Source organism: Dendrobates tinctorius, unplaced genomic scaffold, assembly GCF_039654945.1.
Source record: "Dendrobates tinctorius isolate UK_male_01 unplaced genomic scaffold, ASM3965494v1 ptg000039l, whole genome shotgun sequence".
In the NCBI taxonomy this organism is placed as follows: domain Eukaryota; kingdom Metazoa; phylum Chordata; class Amphibia; order Anura; family Dendrobatidae; genus Dendrobates; species Dendrobates tinctorius.
The window spans coordinates 21,310,001-21,325,072 of record NW_027361707.1 but is presented as its reverse complement, the minus strand read 5'-3'; the positions used below and the strand labels follow the sequence as shown (position 1 = coordinate 21,325,072).

General features: G+C 43.0%; 1 protein-coding gene across 1 annotated transcript in view; it reads left to right on the top strand.

The window, feature by feature from the left end:
• ABLIM2 (actin binding LIM protein family member 2) overlaps window positions 1-15,072 on the top strand; it is a 230,106-nt gene that overhangs the window by 81,995 nt on the left and 133,039 nt on the right. Inside the window, exons 3-4 of the mRNA XM_073574547.1 lie at window positions 6,282-6,465; window positions 8,317-8,432. Coding sequence (XP_073430648.1) covers window positions 6,282-6,465; window positions 8,317-8,432 — 300 coding nt within the window. The remainder of the gene's footprint in view (window positions 1-6,281; window positions 6,466-8,316; window positions 8,433-15,072) is intronic.

Here is a 15,072-nt window from a genome sequence, read left to right as displayed (position 1 = left end):
GGTAGATGTTACACATTCGGTTCTACCCATTTAAAGAAGCACTCACAACAGAGTTTTTATCCTCTTTATGTACTTCAGCCATCATATTATACAGCACTGTGCACTTACAATTGCTCATTTTGCCCTTCTACCCAGTTAATTACTTTCTTTTCTCTGCTGTATGTAGAAACAGGAAGTCTCTTGTCTCTGCATTTATCATTCCCCTCTACAACTCCTGACCCAGCTGCTTTTCCTCCCCCTGCCAGGGACTTTTGCAGTGACTCATGACTCATACAGGGAAAATTGACCTCCTGTTTCTACATAGAGCTTTGAAGGATTCAGCTAGTCAGTTATTGATAACGTATTGTCATAGCCGTAACGGAAAACAGAAGAATTAGCTGAGTAGAAAGGCAAAATGAGCAATTGTAATATATTGTATTATATTGCCATATAATATAATGACTGCCATAGATTAAGAGGGTAAACATTTTGTTGGGAGAAGTGCTTCTGTATTGACAGTTTCCAATCTTCCACAGTCCACTTTTCGTACTTGTTTGCAAACTCAAACCGACGTTTCTTATGACGATATTGAAGTTGAGGCTTCTTCACCTTTTTTTGGGCCACCATTCCAGACTTGTGTAATGTACGTCGCATGGTGCTTGCATGGATGTCTGTGATCTCGCTATTGTGAGGCATATGAGCCACCTCCACTGCCGTGTTTGTCACACCAGAAGTGATAAGCCCCCGTTGCACATAGCGATATCGCTAGCAATATCGCTGTAACGTCACTGGTTTTGTGACGTAGCAGCGATATTACTAGCAATATCACTATGTCTGATACTTACCTCCGACCGGCTCCCCCGCTGATTATCGCTGGTCGCGCGAGAACGTCCTGGACCATTTCTCGTCGGGCGCTTACTGCTGGGCTTCCTGTGGCGCCGACTAGCGACGCGTGGAGGCGGGTGGGAGGACATTAGGATCGCCACGTCTGACAGGTAAGTAGCGACCCCCGACCGCTGCTATGTCACTGCTGAGATCTGCCTGTGTGGCAGCTCACTAGCGACCACTTAGAGATGCACCAGCGATCCATATCGTTGTCGGGATCGCTGGTGCATCGCTAAGTGTAACGGTACCTATAGACCTTGTGATGAGCCGACTTATTGACTCTGATATTTTACCCGGATGTCCACCTCTTGGCTTTTGAATGGATGGACTTCATTTCGGATTTTTCCAACTGTAATGCAATGACAAGACAAGAATCTGCATAACTAATCATTTGCTAAATAGTTGCAAGTTAAATTTATGTATGAGATAGCCAAGATGATTGTCTATAAAATGATGGAAGTCTCAAGATCAAAGCAGTAGTGAATGGTGAGATATGAAGCCTGAAAGTCAAAAGTTCAAAACCTTGTTACCCTTTTGCTCTTCAGTGTATGTACCTTACCCAGCAGCAGATGACAGCAGCTTGTAAAGAAGCATAAATTGGCCAGTGAAATAGCTTTGCAGCATGGAGTTTGGAAGAGAAGGGAATGCAAATAAGGCGAAAAACTATATCTCAAAAATTCATAACTTTGCAATGCCTGAAATATAATTCAGTAAATGAAAAAAAAATGTAGATACTCTTTTAATTTTTAAAGCAGATCGATAACCAGATTTCACAATACAAACTGCATATATCAATTAGTAGATCTCTTGGACCTTACTTTGACAAACCATGTTAAAATGACTGTTTAATCCTTTATGATGGTTTTCCTGCCTAATATTACAATAAGCACTTTATGAGTCCTGAAAATTGTCAATCCTTATGTCCCAATTATATGGTCATCGTGACTTGAATTTTCAAAGTAAGTTCATCAGGCTTATCAGGTCTAAGATGTATCTATGTAATAATGAATATAATTTTGAAATCTGGTGACAGATCTGCTTACAAAAATATTATTATAAAAATAGGTTTGTCTCCTATTTAATGGAATTAGCTGGTCCTCACTTTTTTACGTAGATCCATGACACTGACGGGTGTGGGGACTTAATGCAGACAAAGGCAGGTTACTGAATGTCTCCAAAACAGGATCCATCTGTGCGGAGCCACAACAGACGGAATGACCTTTCAGATAAAACGACGTATTGTACGGCGTGTGCACAGCCCAGTCCGGACACACAGAGCGCCTCTGTCCAGTGCGATCATGTACTGGTCATTTCATAGGAGAACCAGTGATGGAAGATTTCCAGTATAACAAGCCAAATGTATCATACAGTGATAACAGGGAACGAGGAATAAAGTATTATGTTCTATGAGAAGTTCAGAATGTTGTGATATTTATCTCGTCGTCAGGCACAGAGCAATAGGGAGGGACCGCTAATTTCAACTTTCTTCCACGTTACTGTCCAAAAATGTTTTACTCCTCCTAGGGCTTGAACCTGTGAACATTTGAGCATCTATATAGTATTTTCTACAATACCAGAGTATTGCAGGATATAGACCAAATAACTCTTTGAATCCCAGCCAAAGTAGAACATAGGATTCAGCCATGGGGTCTTCACCAGGCCCTCAACTGTCATGACTAGCTATTGGCTCCTCGCTACAATGGATTCAGTCATAGAAATACTGTTATGATGCAATCGTAATTAGCTCTAACAATATCAGTTTAGCCCATCAGATGCTGTAATCGACAGAAAACGAGATTTATGCGGTGGAGTATCGATGGGTTGTCATTGCAGCCAGCCGAGGTCCCCATATCTACCACAAATGTGCTCCAATGTGCACAATTCAAATTACCGTATTTTGCGGATTATAAGACGTACCCCCAAATTTTGAGATGAAAAATAGGAAAAAAACCTTTTTTTTTTTTAATAAAATGCTGTTACTTCTTATAATCCATGCATTTTATTGCTTACCGGGGGTGGTGGCTGCAGTGAAGGATCCCAGGGTTACTGCTGGAGAAGGCAAGAGTGGCGCGTTGCCGAGATCTCAATCTGACCATGCGCTGCCCCTGACAGCCGTTTTCCCGGAGGCCACCGCATCGCAGTAATGGATATGCTGGGGGCTCAGGGCTTTCACAAAATTCCAGTGGAGCCCGCCCGCACCACAGAGCACCACAACCATTTTCACCCACAGTGGCGCACATCGGAACACCCCCTCATCCCAGCTGGCGACCTTCAGCAACGCGCCACTCTTTCCTCCTCCAGCAGCGATCCTGGGACCCTGCTCCACCGCAGCCGGTAAGGTATATCCGCATTATAAGTCGCACCCCCATTTTTCTCCCAAAATTTGTGGGAAAAAGTGCGTCTTATAATCCGAAAAATACGATCCACCCTATCAGTAAGAAAAATAAAGAATTAAAAAAATAAAATAAAAATGATCATGCTTGATGTTGTCACATTCATAAAAGTTCAAAATGTTAAAATGTCACATGATTTAACATAATTGCTTGTTTTCAGTACCCTCCTTGGAATAAAAAGCAAGCAAAAATTTCCCCAAAATGTTTTTTTTTTCCTTTAAAAGCACTAAAACTTGCAACTAATAAAAATATATCAGTTTGGAAAGTAGGTATTGCCGTAAATTTTGATCAAATTTCAAGATCATTTTTTATGTCCCCTTGAATTTTTTCACAAAATTAAGGTTTTTTTTTCTTAAATCTTTATTCCACAAAACAAAGAATTTTTTTACGCTTTTTTTAGTACATTATATGGTAAATTTAAATAATGGTGATCCAAACTACAGCTCAGCATCTCGACATGCAGAAAATGTGCCCATAGGAAAATGAACGTTGTGGCTCATGGAAAATGGAGAGGAAAAGACAAAAGCGAAAATCTTGCATTTATAGTGTCAGGTCTCACATAAACCTTCACCGTCAGCTGAAATGGCTCAGGAGGCACAAAGCATAAGGTGAGTTAAGGAAAAGCAGAAAGTAATAAGAGCTCTAATTTACTGAGCTCCCAGCAGCCGTCAGTGCAGCGAAGCGTTAATATTCCAGCACTTACATCCTCTAATCAAAAAACCACAGAATATCCAAAGCTGAGATGTAATAATAATTCAGTAATAATTTATATTAGCAGAAAAAAAAAGGTAATACAACCTTTTTGGTAATAATAGTGTGATGAAATATGTCACAGGGAAAGCTGAGAATATTCAAAAAAATGTCAAAGATCATAAACTTACTGTTACTAAAAGCAGGAGTAGTAAACGTGTAGAGGGGGATACATTTCACCCCATCCTAATAGCCGCTGCATATCTATCATAGTGACCATCACAGACCCCCAGTAATAGGACAAACCCGCAGTAACAGAACAGCTGGACACCCCTTAGTAACAGTCGCAGACCATAATAATAGCCATTGACCTTCAATAATAGCCAAAGAATTTCCCTTACCCATGAGAGGACCTCCAATAATTGACATATGGCCCCCGTAATAGTTGCTGCCACAGGACAAACACAGTAACAAATGTACTGAAGCTACCTACTACCATTAACTGGGATAGCCACAGACCCATAGTAAAGTGCTAGCTAGGTACCCCAAATAAAAGTGACTGCACAGACCCAATAATAAAAGTACAGCCACAGATCCACAGTGAAAGTGTTGGTCACATACCATTTGTAACAGTATAGCCAGAGAACTACAGTAACAGTTTAGTAATAAACCCATAGTAATGTTAGTCACATACCGCAAATAACAATGTAGCCACAGACATACAGTAAGAGTTTAGCCACAGACCCACATTAACAATGCAACCACAAACACAGATAACAGTACAGCCACTGATCCACAATAACAATGTTAATCAAATTCCCCATGTAACAATGCAGGCACAGACCTACAGTAACAGATTAGCCACAGACAGCGACAAAGAGGAGCCAGAAGACTGCAGCATCTGATTTATCCTACTCCTGCACTGATTAGAAGCCCTTCGCCTTCTTATTATTCGGTATAAATTTCTTTTGGCAGTGCACGGGTTAGTCTGTTCTGTTGAGAGCTCCTGGAGCATTTAGGCTCTCGGTTGTGCACTCTTAGCCACTCTCATCTCCTATATAAACTGGGTCCTGGCTAGCACTCATTGTCAGAGTTAGCTTTTGCTGCGTGCCCGGAGGTGGTTGTTGGTTATTGTAGGAGAAGGTGTTTGGTGGGTTTTGTGTGATAATTCCCTTTCTACTCCTACTCCCTAGTGTATGGGACAGGGAAGGAGCCCCTGGTCTGAGGACTCGGCAACAGAGTCGCGGCATAAGCTCTGACCATAAGTGCTGGACAGGGCCTAGTTTATATAGCAGATGGGAGTGGCTAACAGTGTGAAGCTGAGAGCCTTAATGCTCCAGGAGTTCTCAAAAGAGCAGATTAACCCATGCACTGCCAAAAGAAATTTACACTGATTAATAAGAAGGTGAAGTGCTTCTAATTAGTGCAGTAGTGTTATATGTTGCATGTTCTGTATGTTTTGTTTTTATTTACATTCAACACATTAGCCGGATGATGGGACTACAACTGTCCCATCATTGGCTAATGTGTCACTCACTGTCAGGGTAGCAGAACGATGCCTGCATATACATACACACACACACACACACCACCGCAGCCCCCCCTGCACAGGCCCGCAATGATCTGTGCCATGCGCCTTGGCGGGGGATTTGAATCCCGCGCGGGACCGCTCATTGGCTCAGCCGGCTTGGCGGGAGATATGAATCCCGGCCGCCATATCGGAATACCCATAACTTGGGTGTTCCAATATGGCAGTCGGCGTAGTTCCGATGTTCATAGTGAACATTTTCCCTCCCTCTTCTATGAGCCCTGACCTAAATCCTATTGAGCATCTTTGGAAAGAGCTGAAACATGCCGTCTGGAAAAGACAACCTTCAAACACGAGACAGCTGGAGCAGTTTGCTCTTGAGGAGTGGGTCAAAATACCTGTGGAGAGGTGCAGAAGTCTCATTGACAGTTACAGGAATCGTTTGATTGCAGTGATTGCCTCAAATGGTTATGCAACAAAATATTAAGTTAAGGGAACCATCATTTATGTCCAGGCCTATTTCATGAGTTTTATTTTTTTACATTCTGTGGAAGCATGGTTGAAAAGCAATGTCTGACTTTCATTTGTTTATTTTCATAGATTTTTTATTTATTATTACTTTTGTCAGATTCAAGTTATTTCTGTAACCATTGTGGGGTTTTCTGTCATTAAATGAGGGGTAACAACAATTTTGACCACGTGTGTATGTCTCAGGTTGGCCACCCATGCCAGACTGGTAAGCGACCAACGGTCCTTCAAGTCCATTGGTCACCATTAATAGTGAACTTTTTCTCTCCCTCATCCAGTTTGCGGCACTGACCTTGCCCAGGGAGGATTTTTTGTACGGCAGGGAGATTACATATGTACTCTGGATTATCAGAAGCTCTATGGAACCAGATGTATCAGTTGCGATCAGTTCATAGAAGGGGAGGTTGTGTCTGCACTCGGAAAAACCTACCACCCCTGCTGCTTTGTGTGCGCTATTTGCAAGTAAGTGTGCCTTTACAGTATCCTTTATGTACTGGTGACTCTACAGAGGAGGACAGTTTATGGGGCCCGTCATTGTGGGTGAGGGGCATGGGACAATCAGTTGGTTAGCACCGTTACAGTACCATACAATTTCTACACAATTAGTACCATATATACTCGTGTATAAGCCGAGATTTTCAGCCCATTTTTTTGGGAGGGGGGGGCAGGAGTGTCACAGATCATACTCACCCGTCCTGGCACTCTCTGCAGCCCCCTCGCTTCTCCACTGTCTCCCTTCCTGCCTTCAGCGGTCACGTGGTACCGCTCATTAAACTCATGAATATGCACATATTCATGAGTGGTAATGAGCGGTATCACGTGACCGCTGAAGGCAGGAAGGGAGACAGTGGAGAAGCGAGGCTGCAAAGATGTTCCAGGATGGGTGAGTACAGTGATATTCACCAGTCCTCGTTCCCACGCTGATCACCGCCGTCTGCTGCTTCTTGTGTGCATGATGTTTAGCCAGCAGGGGGTGCGGTGATGTGGTTAGTGCGCGCCGCGCCCTCTGCTGGCTGAACAGTCACTGACAGAGGACGCGCAGACAGTGGTGAGCAGCGATGGACCCCGGACAGGTGACAATCACAGGTGCCAGGTCCTGAGCAGGAGAGGTGAGTATGGCATTTTTTTTTTTTTTTGCAGCAGCATCATATGAGGGCATAATATATGGGGCATATTTTATGGCGCAGCATATGGGGGCATATTCTATGGAGCAGCATATGGGGGCATATTCTATGGGGCAGCATATGGGGGCATATTCTATGGAGCAGCATATGAGGCCATATTCTATGGAGCAGCATATGGGGGCATATTCTATGGGGCAGCATATGGGGGCATATTCTATGGGGCAGCATATGGGGGCATAATCTATGGAGCAGCATATGGGGGCATATTCTATGAGGCAGCATATGGGGGCATATTCTATGGTGCAGTATATGAGGCCATATTCTATGGAGCAGCATATGGGGGCATATTCTATGGGGCAGCATATGGGGGCATATTCTATGGAGCAGCATATGGGGGCATATTCCATGGAGCAGCATATGGGGGCATAATCTATGGAGCAGCATATGGGGGCATATTCTATGGGGCAGCATATGGGGGCATATTCTATGGGGCAGCATATGGCGGCATATTCTAAGGGGCAGCATATGGGGGCATATTCTATGGGGCAGCATAGTCTGTGGGGCAGCATATGGGGGCATAGTCTATGGGGCAGCATATGGGGGCATAATCTATGGAGCAGCATATGGGGGCATATTCTATGGGGCAGCATATGGGGGCATATTCTATGGGGCATTTTATGGGGGCATAATCTATGGAGCATTTTATGGGGGCATAATCTATGGAGCATCTTATGGGGGCATAATCTATGGAGCATCTTATGGGGGCATAATCTATGGAGCATCTTTTGGGGGCATAATCTATGGAGCATTATATGGGGCATATTATTCTATGGAGCATCTTATGGGGCAATTATTAACCTTTGTGCAGCATTATATGGGTTGTATTTTGTATGGAGCATTATATGGGGCTCAATATGGATATTCAAAAACGTTTAACCTACTGATGTCTCAATTAATTTTACTTTTATTGGTATCTATTTTTATTTTTGAAATTTACCAGTAGCTGCTGCATTTTCCACCCTAGGCTTATACACGAGTCAATAAGTTTTCCCAGTTTTTTGTGGCAAAATTAGGGGGGTCGGCTTATACACGGGTCGGCTTATACACAAGTATAAACGGTAATTTGCCATATATAGTGCTTAGACTTCAGCCTCCGTCTGCTAATATATATTCATTTCCTGTGTTCTAGAAGCCCGTTTCCTCCAGGAGATCGTGTGACTTTTAATGGCAAGGAGTGTGTATGCCAAAAATGTACCATCTCCCCCACTGTTGGCAACAGCAATTTCTCTATCCAGTCCCTGAGAAGTAAGTGTGTCGGTTACTTTGAAGTGTAAGAACATGAACTTACAGTACATATACAGGTGTAATCTAGAGAAAAAAACAGTATTGTGTACCTCTGGTGGTGACCAGCTTGGGGTAATAAGGAAAAATGCTAAAACATTTCACCATATCCTACACAAAGCTGACCGGCTAAAAACAATATTCAAAGACCCTCCCTTGTTGTGCTACAGGCAACCTCCAAATTTAGGAACCATCATGATCCAAAGCTTATTGCCCTCGGATACACCAAGAGGAACTTATCCGTGCAATGTGAAGAACTGCAAAACCTGCGCTCATGTAGAGACCAAAGACAGACTACAGATTCCAAACACATAGCAGGACTATAATATTCCCGGGAAATTCACATGTTCCTCTTCCATTGTGGTGGGGTTAATTGTGTGCACTATATGTCCTATTGGGGGTCTTTACGTTGGAGAAACAGGACAGAAACTGAGAACAAGAATGAGGTCTCACCACCACATGATTACAGACAAAAAAAAAATTACCAGTGGTCAAACATTTCTGTTGTCCAGGACACAACATAAACAATAAGAAAGCTGTCATATTAAAAAGCAACTTCGAACCACAAAATCATCTAAGGGTTTGGGAATACAAACTTATTAGAGTCTTTTATTCAATTCACACAGGACTAAAGGTACTGTCACACTTAGCGATGTACCAGCGATCCCGACCAGCGATATGACGCGGTCAGGATCGCTGGTACATCGCTAAGTGGTCACTAGTGAGCTGCCACACAGGCAGATCTCACCAGCGACATCGCAGGGGTCGGGGATCGCTACTTACCTGTCACACCAGGCGATCCTGCGTCCTCCCGCCCGGCTCCACGCTCGTCTCTCCGCAGGAAGCGCCGCAGGAAGCTGACGACGAGAAACAGTCCTGGACGTTCTCGCGCGATAAGCAGCGGGGGAGCGGGTTGTAGGCAAATATCACACACAGCGATATCGCTAGCAATATCGCTATAACGTCACTAGTTATAGCGATATTGCTAGCGATATCTCTTAGTGTGACAGGCCCTTAAATCTGTCAGGAGGACTTGTGACTTACCACAATATCTGAAGACTCTGCTCCAGAGGCATTGAGGGCATCAGGCCTCTGATCTTACTGGGATATTGGGGCAATAAAACATTCACACCACTAAGCTAATCTGAATAGGGACTGACTATCTAAGCTCTGTTTGATTGTTTATTTAAATGTCCATTCATTATGCCATGCCTCTGATCTTTTTGTGTATACAGTCAGATGTTAATGTTTGGGCACCCCTATTAATATTACCCTTTTTTCTTTATAACAATTTTGGTTTTTGCAACAGCTATTTCAGTTTCATATATCTAATAACTGATGGACTCAGTTATATTTCTGGATTCATATGAGGTTTATTGTACTAACAGAAAATGTGCAATCTGCATTTAAACAAAGTTTGACCGGTGCAAAAGTATGGGCACCCTTATCCTTTTCTTGATTTGAACACTCCTAACTACTTTTTACTGACTTCCTGAAGCACTAAATTGGTTTTGTAACCTCATTGAGCTTTGAACTTCATAGCCAGGTGTATCAAATCATGAGAAAAGGTATTTAAGGTGGCCACTTGCAAGTAGTTCTCCTATTTGATTCTCCTATGAAGAGTGGCATCATGGGCTCCTCAAAACAACTCTCAAATGATCTGAAAACAAAGATTATTCAACATAGCTTTTCAGGGGAAGGATACAAAAAGTTGTCTCAGAGATTTAACCTGTCAGTTTCCACTGTGAGGAACATAGTGAGGAAATGGAAGAACACAGGTGCAGTTCTTGTTAAGCCCAGAAGTGGCAGGCCAAGAAAAATATCAGAAAGGCAGAGAAGAAGAATGGTGAGAACAGTCAAGGACAATCCACAGACCACCTCCAAAGCCCTGCAGCATCATCTTGCTGCAGATGGTGTCACTGTGCATCGGTCAACAATACAGCGCACTCTGCACAAGGAGAAGCTGTATGGGAGAGTGATGCGAAAGAAGCCGTTTCTGCAAGCACGCCACAAACAGAGTCACCTGAGGTATGCAAAAGCACATTTGGACAAGCCAGTTACATTTTGGAAGAAGGTCCTGTGGACTGATGAAACAAAGATTGAGTTGTTTGGTCATACAAAAAGGCGTTATGCATGGAGGCTAAAAAACACAGCATTCCAAGAAAAACACTTGCTACCCACAGTAAAATTTGGTGGAGGTTCCATCATGCTTTGGGGCTGTGTGGCCAATGCCGGCACCAGGAATCTTGTTAAAGTTGAGGGTCTCATGGATTCAACTCAGTATCAGCAGATTCTTGACAATAATGTGCAAGAATCAGTGACGAAGTTGAAGTCACGCAGGGGATGGATATTTCAGCAAGACAATGATCCAAAACACCGCTCCAAATCTACCCAGGCATTCATGCAGAGGAACAATTACAGTGTTCTGGAATGGCCATCCCAGTCCCCAGACCTGAATATCATTGAACATCTGTGGGATGATTTGAAGCGGGCTGTCCATGCTCGGCGACCATCAAACTTAACTGAACTGGAATTGTTTTGTAAACAGGAATGGTCACAAATACCTTCATCCAGGATCCAGGAACTCATTAATAGCAACAGGAAGCGACTAGAGGCTGTTATTTTTGCAAAAGGAGGATCTACGAAATATTAATGTCACTTTTATGTTGAGGTGCCCATACTTTTGCACCTGTCAAATTTTGTGTAAATGCAGATTGCATATTTATTTTTTGTTAGCACAATAAACCTCATTTGAATCCAGAAATATAACTGAGTCCATCAGTTATTAGATATATGAAACTGAAATAGCTGTTGGAAAAACCAAAATTGTTATAAAGAAAAAAGGTTAACATTAATGGGGTGCCCAAACTTTAACATATGACTGTATATTTGTGCAGGGGCGGACACTGACAGCTTGGGGCCCCTGTGCAAGAAATGTGTCTTGGCCCCCCTCCTTTTATGGCGTCAAAGCTACATGTGTGTGTATATATATATATATATATATATATATATATATATATATATATATATATATATATATATATATATATATATATATATATATATATATATATATATATATACATACAGTGGGGGAAAAAAGTATTTAGTCAGTCAGCAATAGTGCAAGTTCCACCACTTAAAAAGATGAGAGGCGTCTGTAATTTACATCATAGGTAGACCTCAACTATGGGAGACAAACTGAGAAAAAAAAATCCAGAAAATCACATTGTCTGTTTTTTTTTCATTTTATTTGCATATTATGGTGGAAAATAAGTATTTGGTCAGAAACAAGCAATCAAGATTTCTGGCTCTCATAGACCTGTAACTTCTTCTTTAAGAGTCTCCTCTTTCCTCCACTCATTACCTGTAGTAATGGCACCTGTTTAAACTTGTTATCAGTATAAAAAGACACCTGTGCACACCCTCAAACAGTCTGACTCCAAAATCCACTATGGTGAAGACCAAAGAGCTGTCAAAGGACACCAGAAACAAAATTGTAGCCCTGCACCAGGCTGGGAAGACTGAATCTGCAATAGCCAACCAGCTTGGAGTGAAGAAATCAACTGTGGGAGCAATAATTAGAAAATGGAAGACATACAAGACCACTGATAATCTCCCTCGATCTGGTGCTCCACGCAAAATCCCACCCCGTGGGGTCAGAATGATCACAAGAACGGTGAGCAAAAATCCCAGAACCACGCGGGGGGACCTAGTGAATGAACTGCAGAGAGCTGGGACCAATGTAACAAGGCCTACCATAAGTAACACACTACGCCACCATGGACTCAGATCCTGCAGTGCCAGACGTGTCCCACTGCTTAAGCCTGTACATGTCCGGGCCCGTCTGAAGTTTGCTAGAGAGCATTTGGATGATCCAGAGGAGTTTTGGGAGAATGTCCTATGGTCTGATGAAACCAAACTGGAACTGTTTGGTAGAAACACAACTTGTCGTGTTTGGAGGAAAAAGAATACTGAGTTGCATCCATCAAACACCATACCTACTGTAAAGCATGGTGGTGGAAACATCATGCTTTGGGGCTGTTTCTCTGCAAAGGGGCCAGGACGACTGATCCGGGTACATGAAAGAATGAATGGGGACATGTATCGTGAGATTTTGAGTGCAAACCTCCTTCCATCAGCAAGGGCATTGAAGATGAAACGTGGCTGTGTCTTTCAACATGACAATGATCCAAAGCACACCGCCAGGGCAACGAAGGAGTGGCTTCGTAAGAAGCATTTCAAGGTCCTGGAGTGGCCTAGCCAGTCTCCAGATCTCAACCCTATAGAAAACCTTTGGAGGGAGTTGAAAGTCTGTGTTGCCAAGCGAAAAGCCAAAAACATCACTGCTCTAGAGGAGATCTACATGGAGGAATGGGCCAACATACCAACAACAGTGTGTGGCAACCTTGTGAAGACTTACAGAAAACGTTTGACCTCTGTCATTGCCAACAAAGGATATATCACAAAGTATTGAGATGAAATTTTGTTTCTGACCAAATACTTATTTTCCACCATAATATGCAAATAAAATGAAAAAAAAAACAGACAATGTGATTTTCTGGATTTTTTTTTCTCAGTTTGTCTCCCATAGTTGAGGTCTACCTATGATGTAAATTACAGACGCCTCTCATCTTTTTAAGTGGTGGAACTTGCACTATTGCTGACTGACTAAATACTTTTTTTCCCCACTGTATATATATATATATATATATATATATATATATATATATTGATATTATATAGCCACACACACATACATGTATATATATTACATAGTCTCCTTTATTATGTATATTTATGTCCCTTACACAGTGCCCTCTCATGTACACTACCGTCCCTTACATATTGAATTATATAGAGCCCTGTCTTTATTACATACCGTCCTGTCTTGTTAGCTGTATAATGCAATGATGGCTGACGGAGCATGGGAAAGCTTCCTTTCTAATGGAGGAGCTGATGGACTGATAGTTTGGTCACCAGCTGCTCCATCAGCAGTCATTTTATATCTAACAAGAGAGGGGACTATGTAATAAAAGAGGGCACTGTAAATAACAAAATTAACAAGAATACACTATGTAAGAGACAGCACTATACATAACAGCAGAGGAAGCTATATAATAAGGGACGGCACCATATATAACTAGAGGATGGTACGTAATAAGGGACGTGTTATACATAATAAAAGAGGAAACTATGTAACTAAGGGTGGTGTTATACAGAATTAGTGAGTCCACTATATACTAAGGGACTGTGTTAGACATAGTGAGGACACTATATACTAAGGGACTGTGCTAGACATAATAAGCGATAACGTCTTCCTCCACCTCCCCCTGTTCCTAAGGCCATTATAAGTCCCCCTTCCTAACATCCCAGTCCCCCACACCCCTCATTGTCCTCCTCCCCTTGCATCCCATTATTGTCCTCTCCCCCACCCCATCATTTCCCTCTTCACCACCTCCATCATTTTCTTCTCCCCCACCACTATCTTTGCTTTCTCCCCCACCACTCCCATCATTGCCCATTCCACCAGCTCCATCATTTCCTCCTCCTCCTCCACCACCCCCATTATTGCGCTTTCCACCACCACCGGTGCATTCTCCTCTATCACCCCCATCATCATTTCTTTTTCCCCCACCACCCCATCATTGCCCTCTCCATCACCCCCATCATTGCCTTCTCTCCATCACCCCCATCATTGCCTTCTCCCCATCACTCCCATCATTGCCTGCTCCATCACTCCATCACTCCCATCATTGCCTTCTCCTCATCACTCCCATCATTTCCTTCTCCATCACCCCATCACTGCCTTCTCCCCATCACTCCCATCATTGCCTACTCCCATTATTGCCTGCTCCATCACCCCATCACTCCTATCATTGCCTTCTCCCCATCACTTCCATCATTGCCTGCTCCATCACCCCCATCATTGCCTGCTCCATCACACCCATCATTGCCTTCTCCCCATCATTGCCTGCTCCATCACCCCATCACTCCCATCATTGCCTTCTCCCCATCACTCCCTTCTCTCCATCACTCCCATCATTGCCTTCTCCCCATCTCTCCATCACTCCCATCACTGCCTTCTCAATCACTCCCATGATCCCATCAATGCCTTCTTTCCATCACCCCTCATGGCATTCTCCCATCACCCCGGGCATCATGGCCTTCTCTCCTCATCACAGTCTTCGCCTCGTGTCCGCATCTCCTCCAGGGCCAGGCTCCACCTACACACACACACACACACACACATACACACAGACATACACACACAGACAGACATACACATATACATACACACAGACATACATACACACACACATATACACAGACACACACACACATACACACACACATACACAGACATACACACATACATACACACAGACATACACACATACATACAGACACACACATACATACATACATACATACACAGACATGCACACACAGACATATACACACAGACACACATACATACATACAGACACACACATACATACACACATACAGTATATACACACACAGACATACACACACATACACAAACATACACACACAGACATACAGACATAAACACATACACACACACACATACACAGAA